Here is a 17784-nt window from a genome sequence, read left to right as displayed (position 1 = left end):
TGCTTATGTCCACTTGCTTCTACCAATTATTAGAACTTCTTTGTATTTTATTACCTGTGCCTCTCAAAATTTTATAAGCCCAGAAACTGAGTCAAGATTTACGGAAAGACATTCTAGAAATCGTCAAAGGAACCTACCAGGTTGTTTCCGACATGAGACCTTTCTTCCTCTTTCTTTTAAAATGTCCCTCTGGCATTGAGACTATTTGAACTTTTCTTCATAAATAACTCCAGTCTGGTGAAAGCCTAGGTTCCTATCCTATCAATTTAGCAGTGTTTTTAAGGGAAGATCTTTCTGTAGACCACACGGTCTCATTATCTTTGTGGTTTTTACTCTTGCTTCTTCTCCTTAACTTACCTTGAGGTAAGAAAAGGCACTTCTAAGATAGGAGAATCTTTGTGTCTGACTATAATAATCACAAACTTTATGTAACAGGATTAATTTGAGGTAACATGTAATTAAGACTCAATCTGAAGGGGGTCAGCTCTGCACAGCTGAAAATGCTAGAGAGTGTTTCCAGCCCTGCATGAATCTGTGTGACTAGTGAACTGGATCTTCAGAGTTGGAAAATTGGACTGGAAAGTAGGTGACCTAATTTTATTTTCTTTTATAGTTACAGAAACTATAACTGAGATTATCTCACAGAAACTCTTTTAGTGTTTAAGCTGATGACATTTTTGTTAGTTGTCAAGATATTAGAACTTTAAAACATTGCATTAAACAACATGTCTTTCTGCTGGTTCTATTACCAAACTTCACCTTCGGTTTAAGTATAATCCAATGCTGACTTTTATTATAGACACGGGAAAACTGAAACACAAAGGTCATCCAGAACAGAAGTGGAAATTACTTTGTGAATTCCTCCTTCTTTTCTTGGAGTCAAAACATGCATGTTTAGAATGATGGGCTACCCCATGTTTTTTCTTTTTCCCCAAGATTTAAAATAATTGTTGCCAACTCTATGGCATTAAATATGCCATCACATACAACAATGGTGATTTTTTTCCTCATCATTATTAGAATATTGTCACCAGGTTACATGTGATGGAGAGACGGCAGTAGACTACCCAAGCATAGGGATTTTGTGAGCACTAAACAAACTAATATTTTAAAGAAACTTGCCAGTGGTTAACTGTCATTAAACCGGATTAGCTGCCAGTAAAGGTTAGTGGTCATTATTGTTACTAATAGAGGCTTGTTTGATATGAGATATAGGTATCCAATTCCATTATGGTATGTGCCCCCAAATGTGTGAGGGGACAACCTAGCTCAGGTTCCACCGCCCGAGTGCCCACTTGCCTGGCTATGCAGACCAGCCCTTTATGAAGATTCACTGTTGACTGGGACAACTGTGAAAGCCCCTTTCAGTTCTCAAAGTCTTTGAGTTTCTTATTCATATTAAAACATCCTTGAAACTAAGTTTTAAAAAGTTCTTTCCACTGTCACTGAGATTTATTAATATGCTTAGTAATTTTCCTTCTAGCGTGTTATCTCAATCTGACAGAATGTTCTCTTCATGTGTTCTTTGACTTTGCCTTAGTCTGTTTGTGCTTTTGCTTGTCTTGCTGCATTAGGTGAAGTCCAGACACCTTAATCTCTTCTTATCTGACTCAAGCTCACTTGCCCATTGTTCCTTTACGTCAAATATGGTTGGTCTCCTTATTGAACCTCCTTATTTACCAAGCTCATTCTTATCTCTTGTTTTCTCCAACCATCACCCCTTCCTCCAGCCATTCCCTGATTTTTACTCCCTTATCCATGTTCTGTACATTCTTCACGGCTATGCTGTCTGCAGCCTCAGGATGCTCTTCCATCACTAATTCCTCATTACTCACCATTCAGATCACACAGGTTGTATCCCATATGCCATCTGCAGCCAGCATTGCTCACGATAATTACAGATACATCAGCAGCATTTCTGTTCCCAATGAACAGGGTTGCTTTTTTATTTTGTTTTGTTTTATTTTGTTTTATCCCAGTAGAACATGTATTGGCTTTTCATACTCTACTTCCTGGAATATAGGTAAGACTATGTATATGAGCATCTGTAAAACATTTGTTTGCCTTTACAGGAAGTATCCTAAAATGATAGTTGGTGACATGTATTAGTAGACTCCAGTGTTGTAATAACATTTGGGGAAATTGGGGGGTTGGGGTTTTGACATGTAGCATGTCAAAATTCCTCTCACTCTCACTTATATTAATGGGAAATAGGCTCTCAATAGCATTTTCATGCAGAAATGGATGCAGAATTTCATGCAGAACTTTTCAGAAATGGATTACCAACCTAGCATGAGCAATTCTTATACTAACCACTACTAAACAGATTCCTACTACTGTTGCCCTGCATGGTGCTATGTGGAACTAGAGAGCTGCCTATGGGAAAAGCAGCCCTCCAGCCAATCTCCACCTACAGACCTGTGCCTGCAGGTTAGAGCCTCTGCCCTGGTGAATTTTGATTTGGGTATATTTGAAATCTGACATGTTTTCTCTGCTGGCAAAAACATTATGCTTGAGGGCTTCCCTGGTGGCGCAGTGGTTGGGAGTCCGCCTGCCGATGCAGGGGACACAGGTTCGTGCCCCGGTCCGGGAAGATTCCACATGCCGCGGAGCGGCTGGGCCCGTGAGCCATGGCCGCTGAGCCTGCACGTCCAGAGCCTGTGCTCCACAACGGGAGAGGCCACAACAGTGAGAGGCCTGTGTATCGCAAAAAAAGAAAATTATACTCAGCATGTTTCTACCAGCCACCCTCTACACATTCCTCTCATTTTACCATGATTTCTGCTGGCCCTTCAGGCCTCGAGGACTGAATTTGGTATATCCCTGAATTTTAAGGAAGACTATTCCAAACATGCTCTCAAGCGTTAATGAAAATCCATCAAGCCATTAGCATACCTGGTGCCGTCAACTGGGTGGATAGTTTATACGTGTTAATTTGTACTCTTTATAGGTTATACTCTAATTGTTCAGTGTGTGGTCTGTGGCTCCATCTGGACTAACAAGTTCTGCTGAAATGTGAGTTGTGCATTTTTACTGCTCCTCCTCAGCCCACCCAACCCAGGCTCCAATCATGTATATTTAGTAAGGACTTCTGGGGAGATTTTCAGTCTAGGTCAGAAGCAGAATTGCAGGGTGCGTTTGAAATCTAAGTAGCATATAGTTTATCTCAGGCCTTGCTGTGATAAATCCAGTGGTACTATATGTAAGATGCCTTTTACATTCATCATTTATGGCAGGTTTTAAGGTTTTGGAGGCTGGATTCTATAGGAGGAGTGGAGGGTGGGGAGGGCATGTATGTGAATGAATTTTTTTTTTTTTTCTTTTTTTTCGGTACACGGGCCTCTCACTGTTGTGGGCTCTGCCATTGCAGAGCACGGGCTCCAGACACGCAGGCTCAGCGGCCATGGCTCACGGGCCCAGCCGCTCCGCGGCATGTGGGATCTTCCCGGACTGGGGCACGAACCCGTGTCCTCTGCGTCGGCAGGTGGACTCTCAACCACTGCGCCACCAGGGAAGCCCTGTGTGAATGAATTTTTATTCGTCAGTCAAACTTTCAAACAAAACTAACAAAGCCTTGTCTACAGTAACTCCATATGCACCAGTACTGTAGAGGCACAGACCGTGACCTAGAAGGGACCTTTGTTTAAGCTTCCCACAGATGTCAATATGACTATTGTTCCTGTTGAGAAAAAGAGGAAAAGGAAATAAGAAGCAAAATCCCAATATCGAGAAGGAAGGCAGGCTGAATCCCTACAGGGCTCTTGTTTGTCTACTCGTGGGTCCTGTGATGTTTCTTTTCTTCACTTTATCTGCTGGAATCCATTTGTAATGAGCAAAAATTGTTTAAGGACACAGGTCTGTTTTCTCTGAAGTTAATGCTTCTTAGTGAGAAACATTTCACTTTCAATAGAGATTGACCTAAGATTTTATTCCCCACTGTTTTCTCTCATATGGAAAGATTTTCAAGATAATGTAAAAGAAAAGTATGAAACAGTTCTTAGTGCCCGTTAGTGGAAGGAAAAGAGAACGTTCTGCTGATAAGATGGACATAATATGATGTCCAGGGCGTGCAGGGAGCATTTCCAGATGGTAGTTTCCTGCAAGGTTTAGGACTGGGCCTCTGCTAGCACACTCACTTTTTGTCAAATATGGTCCAATACTGTTAATTATTATTATTATTTGTTTATTTGCATATGATCGTCCATAATAACTTTTTTTACAGTTGAAAGTTAGAAATAAAGATTTTAGAGAGGCAAGTCCTTTGAAACAAGATATCTCCTGGTGAGCTTTCATAGAAACTTTCAGCTCAGCAGTACTGGCTGCTTGGTGATGTTCCCTCAAATGCTGGACTTTGGGTGTGTGTTGCTGTTATTGATGACTTCATCTGCCTGAATGGGTGTTCGTGTTTGACATAAGTGGGGCAAATAGGCAATGCTCTATGATGGATGAGTATCAGTGCTTCTGGAAGGGCTCTGCATTCAAAGAGCTCTGGGAGGAAGGGCCAACACTGGTGTATTCTGTTATTCCTTGTGTTCTGTGAGTAGGTGAATCTGTGCAGAAAGATAACAGAGCATTTTGAATTACAGGGCCACCAGAGTGCAGAAGCTAGCCAGCCTTCCAGATTATTTCCATAAGTAAAGAATGGTGCTGCTAACCAGCTTCATCCAATTTCAGGGCTTGGATGAAATCAAATTAGATTGGCTTTGCATCAGCCAGGGGTTGTGCTGGCAAACAATAGACAAATAAATGTGGCACTGTTTCCTGAACAGAGGCATGGGGACAGTGGTATTGCTGAGTAAATTTATTCTATAAGTCATGATATTAATGATGACTAGATACAAACTGGATAAACTCAAAAGAAGCAAGAAAAAACAGAAAGGAAAGGAAGCCACCTTATTTAGAAACCTGAGGAGCAGGTGATGGTGCAGAAAGGATCTAGACCTTGAGGTCAGGGCTCTGTTTTCTTTTTCCTCACCTCCACTTACTACCAGTTTGCCCTCTTACAGCGAACTTCACTTCCTGAGCCTTGTCTGTATCATGAACACAAGAGTACCTAACTTGCTGGGATCACTGTGATGATTGAAGATCGTATATATATGATATATATATATATCTTATATATATATGATATATATATTCTAGCAGAGGGAGCCTGGCATAGAGTAGGTCCCAATAAGTAAGAATAACTCGGCTGTTCTTATTGGCAGAGATGTAGCAGCCTGGTGCTAAGCCTGCTTCCACTCCTATCATCTGCATCACCGCCCGTGGGCTAGCTCAGCCCTGTGAAAGGACAGCTCCATCCAGCTAACAGCTTCCTGGTACTTCTGCTTTTATGTCTGTAATATTAAGCTTTGACACTCCTTCTACACCCTTATCCAGGGAAAATTACACCAAATAGACTTATCTTTGATCTATTTTCCATTTTGACTAAATTATGGACAATAATACTATATTTTAAAGTATAGACAGAGACTGCAGGCTACAAAAATCCAAACCCTTTTTAGTCTTTTCAGATCTTGAAACTGGATGATTAACCATTGTCAGCTCTACATTGACTTGGGCTTTCTTAGCTATTGAACTCCTGGCTCCAATTCACACCTTCACTCTCCCTTTAATCTAAAACGACTTTTTTTGTAATGCCTTAATTTCAGAAGTGCATTTATGTATTGGTTTTGTTATTTTAGTAGAATTATGATCTTTGATGTGTTCTAGCCTAAAAATCTGCTTTTAACATAATGGTTACAAAGTATCCTATAGCCAACAAAAGGACTATTAAAGCATCAATTTTGTCTTCCTTTACTGCTAGGGCTTTCTTCCCCAGAATGCCAATGCTGTAAAATTCCACATTAATAAGACCTCAGGTAGGCTAAAAGTGCAAAAGAACTCTTTCTGTTCCATGATAATGCTGCATAACAAACTGCCTCAGAATTCAGCAGCTTAAAACAATTATTCTTGTTCAAATGCTCATATGGGTTAGTTAGGTTGGCTGATCCAAGATCAGCTCATCGAAGTCCAGGTTTGCTCCGCATATTTTTTATCCTCCTTGGACCAGTGGGCTAATCAAGGTGTGCTTTTCTGTGGCAATGGCAGAAGGGCGTGAAGGGCGAATGGAAACAGGTGCTACCTCCTAAGTTGGTAACTGCCCCTTTCACTTCCAGCTCCATCCCATTAACCAGACAAGTTAGAGTGCCATGGAGGAACTGCAGAGTCACATGACAGAGGGTGCAGTTATAGGAAGGGGTGAGGAATCAAGATCAGTAACACAATTGATCACATCTGGCTTTGCTGCTAACCATTGAGGGACTTTGAGCAAGTCTCTAAGCCTCAACTTCTCAATGATTTCATTCATTCACGGAATTCAACAAATAATTCTGCCATATACTTAGTGCTGGGCATTGTTCTAGGTGATGGGAATACAACAGTGAACAAAAAAATCAGAAATCTTGCCCACATGGGTCTCATATTCTAATCAGAGAAACAGACAGTAAATTGTGTATTTGTGCATGTGTTCATGAGTGTGTTATAGGTCAGAGAGTAAAAAGTGCAATGAAGAAAAATTAAATAGGGAAAGTAAAATAATTCACCTCTCCCTGCCCCCTGCCCCAGAGATGGCCACTGTTAACAGTTTGGTGTTTGTGGTTAGGGGGATGGATAGTGGAGCCTTACCACTAGGGTTTGAATCCTTGCTCTTCCTTTGACTTGCTTTGTGATCTTGGACATGGCTGTTATTTTTCCATTGATTCCTAATAAATTCCAATAAACTTAGTGTCTGAAAGCAATATGTATTTTTGCCTCATAGCTTGTGTGAGTCAAGAGTCCAGACACAGCATAACTGGATCCTCTGATCAAGGTGTCACAAGGCTGCAGTCTAGGTGTTGACTAGACTGCGTTTCTTTCTGGACCTTGGGATCTTTTTTCAATTTCACGTGGTGATTGGCAGAATTCAGTTCCTTATGGTTGTAGGGATGATGTCCTTGTTTTATTGCTGTCAGTCAGGGGCTTCTCTTGGCTCCTAGAGGCCCCCCAGTTCCTTGCCGTGTGGCTGTCTTGTAGTACCTCTCACAACATGGCAGCTTGCTTCTTCAAGGCCAGTGGGAGAATCTCTCTCCAGTCTACTGAGTCTACTAAGACAGAGTCTTATAATCATAGGAGTGACCCTCCTATCACCATTGCCATATACTATTAGCTAGAAGCAAGTCATAGCTTCTTCAGCATTCAGTGGGAGGGGGTTATACAAGGGCATGACTAACTGAAGGTCATTTTAGAATTCTGACAACATGTTACTTAACCTCTCTGTGTCTCATTTTCCCATCAGTAAAATGGGAATGATAATAATAATATCTAACTCACCAAGTAGTTTTGAGGACTAAAGGAATTAATAGAAGTAAATCACTGAAAAAAATGCTGGGTACATAAAAATCCCTATACGTGTCAGCTACTTTTGTTATCTATAAAATGTGAGGATTTTGTTGGGTGATTTTTAAGGTCCCTTTCAGCTCAAACATGTGGTCTTATTACAATATACTGTAATGCAAAACTGAGCAAGGATAGGACATCTACTGAGAGAGAGAGGGAGGGAAGGCACAATATTAGGATAAGTTGAAATGAACCTAAATAAACGATATGTTTCAAGGAGGCAAGAGTCATCCATTCCTCTTTTATTTTGCCATCAGTGAAACCTCCCTAAGTATTGCCTATTTGAAGTTTTTTGGTTGTCTTGTCAAGGGATCTTTTTGGGGACCAGTGTCCCTCTAAGCAAATAGTGCTGTGTAAGAAACTTTCCTCCTTTAGTTACCATACTGTCCCTAAGTTAATTGAAGCCTATGAGTCTCAAATAGACCATTGGTTGATGCCACTGGATTATCATTGAATATAGGTGCTAGTGATATATTTAAAATGTAAAAGTGTGAATGGCTTTTATCCAAACTTGCTTAAACAAGAATAATTGGAGTAGGACACCCCCTAATTGCCTCTCCACCCACACAGGCCCATGAGGAGAGGACGTTATGGTCATCTCTCCAAGGTGTCTTGAGGCAACAGGAAAGGTCCCGATCTTGCTGTTAATGCTTCCTCTGCTAAGAGCCACTGATGGAAGCTGTTCCTCCTCAGTCAGGCAGGAAACTGCTTGGGCATGGGGGAGGTGTGCCACCTGTAGGATCAGCCCCATTCCCTGTCTCTTTGGATGATATCCTCTGTCTGGAGTAGTGATGAGCCAAGAAGCAGCTTCAGTAGTTGTTTGTAGAATTCATACTCTGTGTGTTTATGTTCTCTATGTAAAGGCCCATCATTTAGAGAGAGGCTTTCTCAACAGCAACACTGTTAACATTTTGAGCTGGATATTCTTCATCTTAGCAGACGGTCCTATGCATTGTAGGATGTTTAACAGTGGGCCTGGTCTCTAAATGCCAGTGGCAATCCCTACCCCTACGTGTGACAACCAAAAATGTCTACAGGTGTTGCCAAATGTCCCAGTACATTTTATATATTTATTTATTTACATAGTTATCCATGAGTTTCTTTAAAATAATTAAAACATGCATAATTTTAAAAAATTCAAACAGTACAAAATAGTAAACAGTAAAAAACATGTCTCTTACCCCAGGACCACAGTACCAGGTTTCTACTCCAGAGGCAAACATGTTACCATAATTTAGGTCACAAGAGATCTCCACTGAAATTTATATAAATGCAGATTGGGTGTCTAGTTATTGTAAGATACACGGGCGAGTGTATTATATTTTTATTAGCAACTTTTGTTTTCATTTGTGTTCAAGAGGAAAAGAAAATGACCGGAATGAATCTCTTTTAGTTTGTTTCTGATGTATCTTTTAAAAAGCTTCTCAGCTCCTTCTGGACTGATATATGGCCTCTTAAGAAGAATTATTTCCTGCACAGTGAGAAGCTGCATCCCCTTAACTTATTCCCGTGGCCTTGGGAGCCTCTCACCATGATCTCGTCTAAGACCGATGCCATGTGGCAGTAAGGAAGAACTCTTTGGGGCGTCGATATTTTAAGCCCTCGAAGTAGACATTTTTCATCTAATGAAACAACTGAATACTTCAAAAGTACTAACCCTGGTTTTTTGTTGCAAGTATGTGAGCTGTGCTCTTTATTGATTTCCTTGTCCTGTTGAGGACACAGTGTACTTCGTGAGGGTGTAGTTTTCACATCACAGCACCACCTTCTCACACAGGGGAAGATGATGTTCTCATCAGGCTTGTTCATTTATCAGCATGTGTGATGTACAGTCTTCATAACAAAGGCCTTGTAGCTCCTGCTTCTCCATCATCGATTTTCTGTATCATAGTGACACAAAATTTCAATTTGATTTTTCTTGGTCCTAGTCGTGATTGTGGAGATCACCACATAATGTTGACTTCCACAGCTTCAGCAAGATATATAATCCTTCAGGGAAGATTTTTCAAAATAATCCTACTCTTGGCAAGATGTACTCTCGTACTCTTGATGGAATTATAAATTGACGCATGATTCTACAGAATAAGTTAGAAAAAATGTTAAATATTCATATTATTTGGCTTAGAAACGAGACTTCCTGGAGTTGCTAAATAGTCACAAGGACACAAAGATTTCCGAATAGAAAAGTCCGACAGTGAGGAAATAGATAAATATTTTCATCACTACTAATACTACCACTATTACTGTTAGCTACACAAAGTGACATGGTAAGCATTTTTATGCATTATCTCACTAACTCTCACAATGCTGTGAAATCGTGTTATTATTATCCCATAACTGTAAAAGGAAAGTGTGTCTTAAAGAAGCTAATCAACCCGTATAAATGATAATGGTGATGATAGTGATGGCCCCTGACATTCACTGAGTGCCAGTGTGTGTCACATGGGACTCTAAGGACTTTACATGGATTACCTTAGTTAGTCTTCTTACCAAGAACCCAATGAGGTAGGTACTCTTTGTTATCACCATTTTACCAAAGAAGAAACTGAGGCACAGGGAAGTTAACTAACTAGAATAAAAGAAGTTAAGTTACAGCATTCAAAATATTTAAGTAGAGATTTGAGTACAGATAGACTGATTTTGGAGGTCCTAGTACCTACCAAGACCATGTGGTTGGTAAGTAAATGGTACACCAAGACCTAAACTCAGATCTGGTAGACAGTCTCTTAATCACTGAGCAGTATAGCTGATTAGTTAAGGTAATTCCATTTGATGGATTGTCTGGTAGAATGTGACGTGGTTATATACTTTTTTCAGAGCTAAATGGGGAAAAATAGAAAGCACGCAGAGGTTATCAAGGATAAGGAAGAAATGAGTTCACTCATCCTGTTAGGATTGCCCCCCGATAATTCCCCGAGCCACCTCCAGGATGTGATGGTGGCTTCCCAACCAGAAGAATGACTGAGTGGGGGTGGACAGTTTCATCCCAGAAGGAAGGATACAGCCTGAGCCTAGAACCTCGAAACAGGGTCATATTAAGTAAGGAGTGTAGACTTTGGATCCGGATACCCCTTTTAAATCCTGCCTCTTCTGTCTGCATGGTGAGGCCTTAGTCAAGTCTCTCGGTATCTCTAAGCCTCCGTTTCCTCATCTGTAACATGGAGGAATATGACCCACGTGGAGGCTTTGTTGAGAGGATTAAATAAGGTGATTTCCAACATGTCCTGCACAAGAGGAGCACTTGACAATGGGACAGAGACCCTCCTTTCCCTCAGCCTTCAGCGGGCACTCTCCAAACACCTCTTCCTAGTAGCAGCCCCTGAATACTTCATGCTCTCATCTTGCATTCATACCCTCTGAAGTCTACAACCATGAACATTCCTTGTACTCAACCAACTAAGAGTTTTCTACCCTACCCTTACTTCAAACAAAGTCCAGCCTGGCCTCAAATGCAAATACTGTTGGATAATTTTAAAGTAACTTAAGAATTGGGAATATGTGTTTTGAGGTATTTTGTTTGTCCACCTGTATCACCCCTGGCATCATCTAAAATAAGCGAGGTCTTGGTTGAGTCTGAGTATTTTCAAAGTGTTTGTTTCTAATCTAGTAATAGAACTTTTCATAGTACATGTGAATAAGAGAATCAAAGTCTGTTTTATGTTATGAATACACCATAACAAAACTGAATTGCTTGGCACTGTTTGGATCTTTTAATTATGAAATCAATGACAGAAGAGCCAATTAAGGAAGAGATGTGTTTCTTCCAGGGGATTGTCTAAAGATGGAAGAGTATATTTTCAAAGGCATCTTGGGGAAACCTAGCTTGTCAGTTCAAGTAGGAGGTAGTTTAAGCCTTAGGCAGTGAATAAGCTAGTAGAGGACAGTGAGTTTTATGACTTACGTCTCATTAAATTGCACTCATGTAAGCATGGTACATGGAATGAGAAAGTGCTGAAAATGATGGTGATTTGACTTGGATTCAAGTCCGGTGCTTTAAGGGACTGTAGATGACCTTGATCATACGGCTGCTGCCTTCTTTTGACAAGGCTAGCAGGAGAAAGAAAGGCACAAATGGCTCTGTTTGTAAAGTACAGTGTAGTCTGAAAACGCATGTGCTGAGGACAATCTTGTGCAAGTAAGACTCTGAGCCAATGGCGTGTGCACTGTCTCTAAAGCAACGTAGGAAAATAAGAGCGGCAGTGAGTGTTTCCTTCCGCTTTTAATTTAATTTCACTTATACTAAAAGAATGAGTCCCTAGGACTCTTAGGCAGCAGCGCCATTGGCCAACATCCTCACTTTTTATCTTTCAAAAATGCCTATCCACCCTCAATCTCTGTTCCTCAGCTTGTTGCGCTGTGAGCCTATTTTAATCATAAGACAAAGACAGAGGTGGCTGAATATTAGAAAATCTAGGTGAGCTCTTTGAAAGAACTAAGTTCCCTGCCTTTTTAGTGACTGTGATCATTAGAAGGCTTTGTGCTTTATTTGGACTGGCCCTTTGCTCCTTTTGTTGACAGGCAGTCTTGCAAGGCTGTCCTTTGTCCCCTGTAACCTGTCAGCAGGAGGATGGGGCACAGCGGAGAGGGAATGATGAGAAGCTGCCTTCTTGAGAGAGGAGAGCTAAAGCAGCTGCTGACAGCTTCCCCTGTGTGAGGAGGCCACACATGTCAACATCGAGATCCCAAACTTTGGGGAAACTTTATCCTTTACTGAAAATAATAAACCATGATGGCAATATTTTATGATGTGTTGATCATCCAGAGTGAAAACAACTTCTCAAGAAATAACAAAACAGGATGGTCTTAGAGAAGCGTGGTGGAGGAGAGGAAGAGATACCATTGTTAGCCCAACCCCTGATTTATCTGGGTATCTTTAATCTCTGCTTTGTCCTTCACATGAGGATAAAATTTGTGGTCAGAGGTCATCATGAGTGTTTAAATTATTTTTACAGTATAATTTAATGGGAGGGAGCCCATTAGATCTCTAGAGTTCAGAGACCATCCCGTCTCCCCTCCCCACACCTATCACCATTGGCTGTTTGGCCGTTGCAAATCACTCAACCTGTTTCACACACCATTTGTATGTCTTTGTATAAATCATGGATCCCCGTTTAGGGCTTTTATTCATTATACCACATTTCATATTCATAGGTGCTGAAGCCCCTCCCCCCAACCCCTCTGACCCCTGTAAACTCTTGGCCTACCAACCCCATCCTTTCCTGTTTAACTGTGGAGAAAACAGTAAATGTCAGTGTCTTAGTCACTACTGACTGCTGTGACAGAATACCATAGACTGGGGGACTTACACAACAAAGGTTTACTTCTCAGTTCTGGAGGCTGGAGGTCCAAGATCAGGATGCCAGCATGGTCAGGTCTTGGTGAGGGCCCTTTTCCTGTTTATGTCTTTACATGGCCTTCCTTGGAGTGTGCGCATGGAGAGATCCTTTGTCTCCTCCTCTTTTTATAAGGACCTTAATCCCATCATGAAGCCCTCATCCTCCTGACCTAATATAATTCTAATTATCTCCCAAAGACTCAATCTCCAAATACCATCACATTGGGGGTTAGGGTTTCAACCTCTGAGTTTTGGGGGACACAAAGATTCAGTCCATAGCAATGAGTATTTGAAGAACACAGATTAAGGGGTGAAGAAGAATTAGGTGTATCTGCTTTAGCCTTAGTCTCTTGGCTGATTCATATATAACCCATAATGCACAACTGTCATAATTTCTAGTTATTGGAAAATAATAGGCTACGTATGTCCTTGATGCAGAAATGCGTTAAATATAATGTGAAGTTAATAAGATAGCTCACAATAATCTGGTACTAATGAAGCTAAATTAATACCAGTTTAGAATTTAAAATCAAGAATAACAGCGACTGAAAATTTACAACTAAGTCATTGTAACACTGATGAACCTTTAGCTCAGCGTTGTCCAGAGAATTGCAGAATCCCACCTCTCTTGATGTGCCAGTGGTTGTCAGGGGCATCCAGAGTTGTCAGGACTTCATTGGCAGCCATACTTCCTGATAGAATACCTCATTGTCAACTCTAAGTAATTTACTGATTTTAGGTTATGAATACTAAAGTTTAACATTGGTATTCTAAATACCAGTTCTTGACCCACTGAATCTGTTAGGAATAAGTAACCCCTTTTGTAGGAGAAAGTCTGTGGTATTTCATATCAATTGCCAGGAGAACGTTGCTTTGGGATTGGGAATCTATTCTTTTTTTTTTTGAGGAACAATTTCTCTTTTATTTTACTGTTCTTTTTCAACATCATTGTTTTGTCTGTGTATGTGTGTGTTAGTTTCTACTTTATAACGAAGTGAATCTATTCTTGATCAGGAAGGAGCAGGCCCGTGGGGCCCTGGAGGACCTAGAGTTTATCATGAAGATTACCTTTATCAAGGACTATCTTTTCCATAATTGCATCCTAACTTCTAGCACGGTCGGTCCTTGGCAATAACAAGTTCACAATAACTTTTTATGAATAATATGTAATAACATACATATCTGTTGAAACTGTAACTGTATATATCTGAATAGTATATACACAGCTGCCAAAACTATAATAAAATACTGCATATGTAGGACATTCTATAGAACTATCTTGACCTAAATTTTTTAACAGGCTCTTTTTTTTGCCAGTAAACTTAACCAGAGGTTTAGCTGTAACTCATACATTCCTGCATAGCCCATTCAAAGATCTAAAAATAATAGCCTCTTTTTTTAGAACAGGTAAATGTATGGATTTCCTTTTGATAGGCAGGACCTGACCTACATATTCTCGATACAGACACAGCCCTTGCTCCTGCTACAGCTCGGGAGGCTCTAATGCTCTCCTTCCCCCACCGCTCCAGCACTGCAGACATAACACAGCGGAGGTGGCACCTCCTTTCAGTTTTCTCCACCTCCTCCAGGAGCTCCCCCTGCCCCGCCCCCAGTTCTGCCTCTCCGAAGTCCCATCCTCAGTGCAAGTAGGTGCCTCTGTGAAAGAAGAGATACAAAGGTTGTGAAGAGGAGAAAGAAAAGCCAAGCCTTTTCACCCACTGGAGACACCGTGAGGGCAACCTCTGGACCCCACCTTACTGTTGTGTTGCCCACCACCACCCCCATTAACCAGTGCAAAAGACACAGAGAAAACGATTCCCGTTTTTTTTGTTTTTTGGGTTTTCTTTTGCGGTACGCGGGCCTCTCACTGTTGTGGCCTGTCCCGTTGCGGAGCACAGGCTCCGGACGCGCAGGCTCAGCGGCCATGGCTCACGGGCCCAGCCGCTCCGCGGCACGTGGGATCTTCCCGGACCGGGGCACGAACCCGTGTTCCTTGCATTGGCAGGCGGACTCTCAACCACTGCGCCACCAGGGAAGCCCACGATTCCCTTTTTGACGACCCCTCACCTCTTCTGCTAGAGTGCTTGTCACTCCTCCCAAGTCAGAGCTCCCTTCCTCTTGGTTTCAGTCCCCATCCCAGCCTCTCCGTGGGCCTGGAAGCCTCGGACCAGCCTGGTCTTCCTCCTCTGGGCTGGCCTTGCTGCCCCACGCTAGAGCTTGGTGAGTCTTGGGGACAGGAGCCCTGTCCTGCTCCCTGGCCACCTCCATAGGAAGTGTTGTGATTTCCATGGTGGCTGCATTTTTATCGGAAGCCCCGTTGTGCAGAGTGGTTTGGCTCCGTAGTGCTATTTGGTTTGTTATGAATTCAACAGGCTTTTGTGCAGCAGCCAGGGGACTAACCACCATGTAGAGAATTGTTTCTTTGGGGAAATATATTGTGAGTCCCAAACAGTTCTCAAACTGTTGGAACACAACTCCATTGTAGGTGCCAGTGTTTTATTTTTGTATTATGGAATTTTATGGTGGTGAAAGGATAATGAGATCACTGCTGAGCTTTCAACTTGCCATTTGTACGTAATGCAGTTTTCCTTCCTGAATCCTGGGCAGAAACTGATAACAACACAAATGTCTATCAATAAGAGAGTGGATGAATAATATTCTATTCACATAATAGTCACACAAGAGTTTGGATGAATCTTAGCAATATAACGTTAAGTGGGGAAAAAAATCTCAAAAGATTAGCTACAGCCCTATATCTTGTATAGAAATTTTTAAATAATTAAAATTAAAATGTTTTATAATCTTTATAAGGACAATAAAATTATATTTAAAAGGAAGGTAGAGTAATGAACATGGTTCAGAATGGAGCTTACGGCAGGTGGGGAGCAGGAGATGCTGGGTGATTGTATGGGGCCTGAGGATTTGACGTTGTTGTTTTTAAATAATCTAGCTCTTGTCTGGGGTGGTGAGCTCATGGGTGCTTATTATGCTAATATAAACAAAATTCTGTACACTACATCCAAAGAAAGAAAAAAATAATACATTATTTTTTTCTTTTTGGTTTGAGGGATAAGCACTTCCATTACTATTGTCGGATAGAATCGAATAAGAATAAATGACAATATCCGTTTTCTTAGTAAATAGCTCTGTGAGAGAATCATTCCTTGACTTTGCAACCAATCTCAGTACATCCAGTAGGTCAGCAGAAGCATAGCAGCACCTGCTGTGGGGAGAGGGGTCACGTAGCTAGTGAGATGGCCTGGCTGACCGCTGGGCTTCGGTCTTTGCTGGTCCTGCGTACGGAAGTTGTTTTAGGAGTCACCTGAGAGGAATTAACAGTCCTGTTAATTGCTCTGGCATCCAAGTGACAAGGTAGGAAGGGCACCAGACACAAATCCGGGTTGTGTCCTGGCTCTGTTCCTCTCTTCAAGGGCACCTAAGCAAGTGCCTTGCTTTGCAGTATGGTTTTCTCACCTGCAGAGTAGCCAATATTGCCCTATTTTACTGTGTTGATCACAACTCGTATGAAATAATAGGTGTAACATTACAAACTGTCAGGCAGCTTATGTGAAGTTATTGCTGCAAGTAGACTTACTTTCACAGTTTTTTTCTGTTTCCTTCATGTTTTATATGTATAAAATATCCACTTTGAGTGTCATTTAGAAATAATATTTTGTAAATGGTCATTTTACTCTGTAGTAGGCTGAATAACAAACATGAAAGACATTAGACCTTAATCCCTGAACCTGTAATTATACCTTATTTAGAAAATGGGTAGTTTTTGCAGATGGGATTAAGTTAAGGACCTTGAAATGGGGAGATTATCCAGGAGGACCCTAAATGCAGTCATCAGTGTCCTTATAAGAGTGAGCCAGAAGGAGATTTGATGCAGAAGAGGAGAAGACAGCATGAAGACAGAGGCAGAAATGAGAGTGAAAAATGCCTTTAGCCACCAGAAGCTGGAAGGGGCAAGAAAGGGATTCTCCCCTAGAGCCTCCAGAGGGAGGTTAACCCTGCTGACAGTAACTTCAACCCAATGAATCTGATTTCTGACTTCTGACTTAAGACTCTCAAAAGGATTAAACTTCTGTTGTTTTAAGCCACCTAGTTTGGGGTTATTTGTTACAGCATCCACAGGAATCTAATACATTCACATTAACATGTTTTTGAAAATTATATAATTTTCTAAAACACTCTGAAGGATGTCCAAGTTTCATAATGTTATGAATTAGTTCAATAGTTTTGTCCTTTTTAATTTTAATGTAATAAAAATGAATATTTAAAATACTACATTTTTGAGGGCAGAAGTTACAGTTACACATTTTTCTGTCTCCCAATGATCAGTGCACTGCCTTGCACAGAGTCAATGCTCAGTAAATAGGAAAACTACTTTCATGCAAGAAAAAGAAGATGGCGATCAATCTGGGCATGTGTTATATGTCATATATGACACATATATTTGTCATCGAGTTTTAATTGGCCTCAAGTTTGCAGCCCAAGTAAAGAACATCAGTGGATGAATGGAGTATTTCTTTTATGATTATTATTATTCACATCCTGCCAGTTTTGAGAAATGATTTGAAGCCTCTTGCTGTAAGAGACACCTGGGGTATAAGACTGTAAAAGTAAGGACAGGAAAGCAGGTGCTGGTGGGCGAACTCTGACTTATAGAACGCTGAGGCAGTCCTCCACGCAAATCATTGTCATCTGTACTAGCTCCCGATATGAGATGCCCACCTCTCTTCCAAATGCTATCTGAACAAATAATCTTCCACAGGTACTCTGAATGAAGGTGTACCTGTAGTGATTACTTCCCACCTACTGCTTGCTCTTTTTTGGTTGAAAAATCCAGTTAGAATGACTTCTTTAAATGCAGTGCTTCTGAAACTTAAGTATGTGTATGAATCACCCAGGGTTTGTGTTGAATTATAAATTCTGATTCATCAGGTTGGGAGTGGGCCCTGAGCTTCTTTCTGTAGGTGATACTGATGCTGCTAGTTTATGGACCACACTTCGAACAGCAAGGTTCCATC

General features: G+C 41.1%; 1 protein-coding gene across 10 annotated transcripts in view; it reads left to right on the top strand.

Moving 5' to 3' along the window:
• Positions 1–17784, top strand: part of CDK14 (cyclin dependent kinase 14) — a 591667-nt gene that overhangs the window by 424668 nt on the left and 149215 nt on the right. The window contains exon 11 of one of the 10 annotated variants that reach the window (XM_079931291.1): positions 2951–9995. The exons of the other annotated variants lie outside the window; for them this stretch is intronic. Within the exon in view, the coding sequence (XP_079787417.1) occupies positions 2951–2962 (12 nt within the window). The 3' untranslated portion in view covers positions 2963–9995. Of the gene's footprint in view, positions 1–2950; positions 9996–17784 lie in introns of those variants that run through there. 10 annotated transcript variants of the gene reach the window in all.

This window comes from Stenella coeruleoalba (assembly GCF_951394435.1).
Source record: "Stenella coeruleoalba genome assembly, chromosome: 9".
NCBI lineage: Eukaryota > Metazoa > Chordata > Mammalia > Artiodactyla > Delphinidae > Stenella > Stenella coeruleoalba.
The sequence above is the reverse complement of the archived record's forward strand: the minus strand, read 5'-3'. Positions and strand labels throughout refer to the sequence as shown.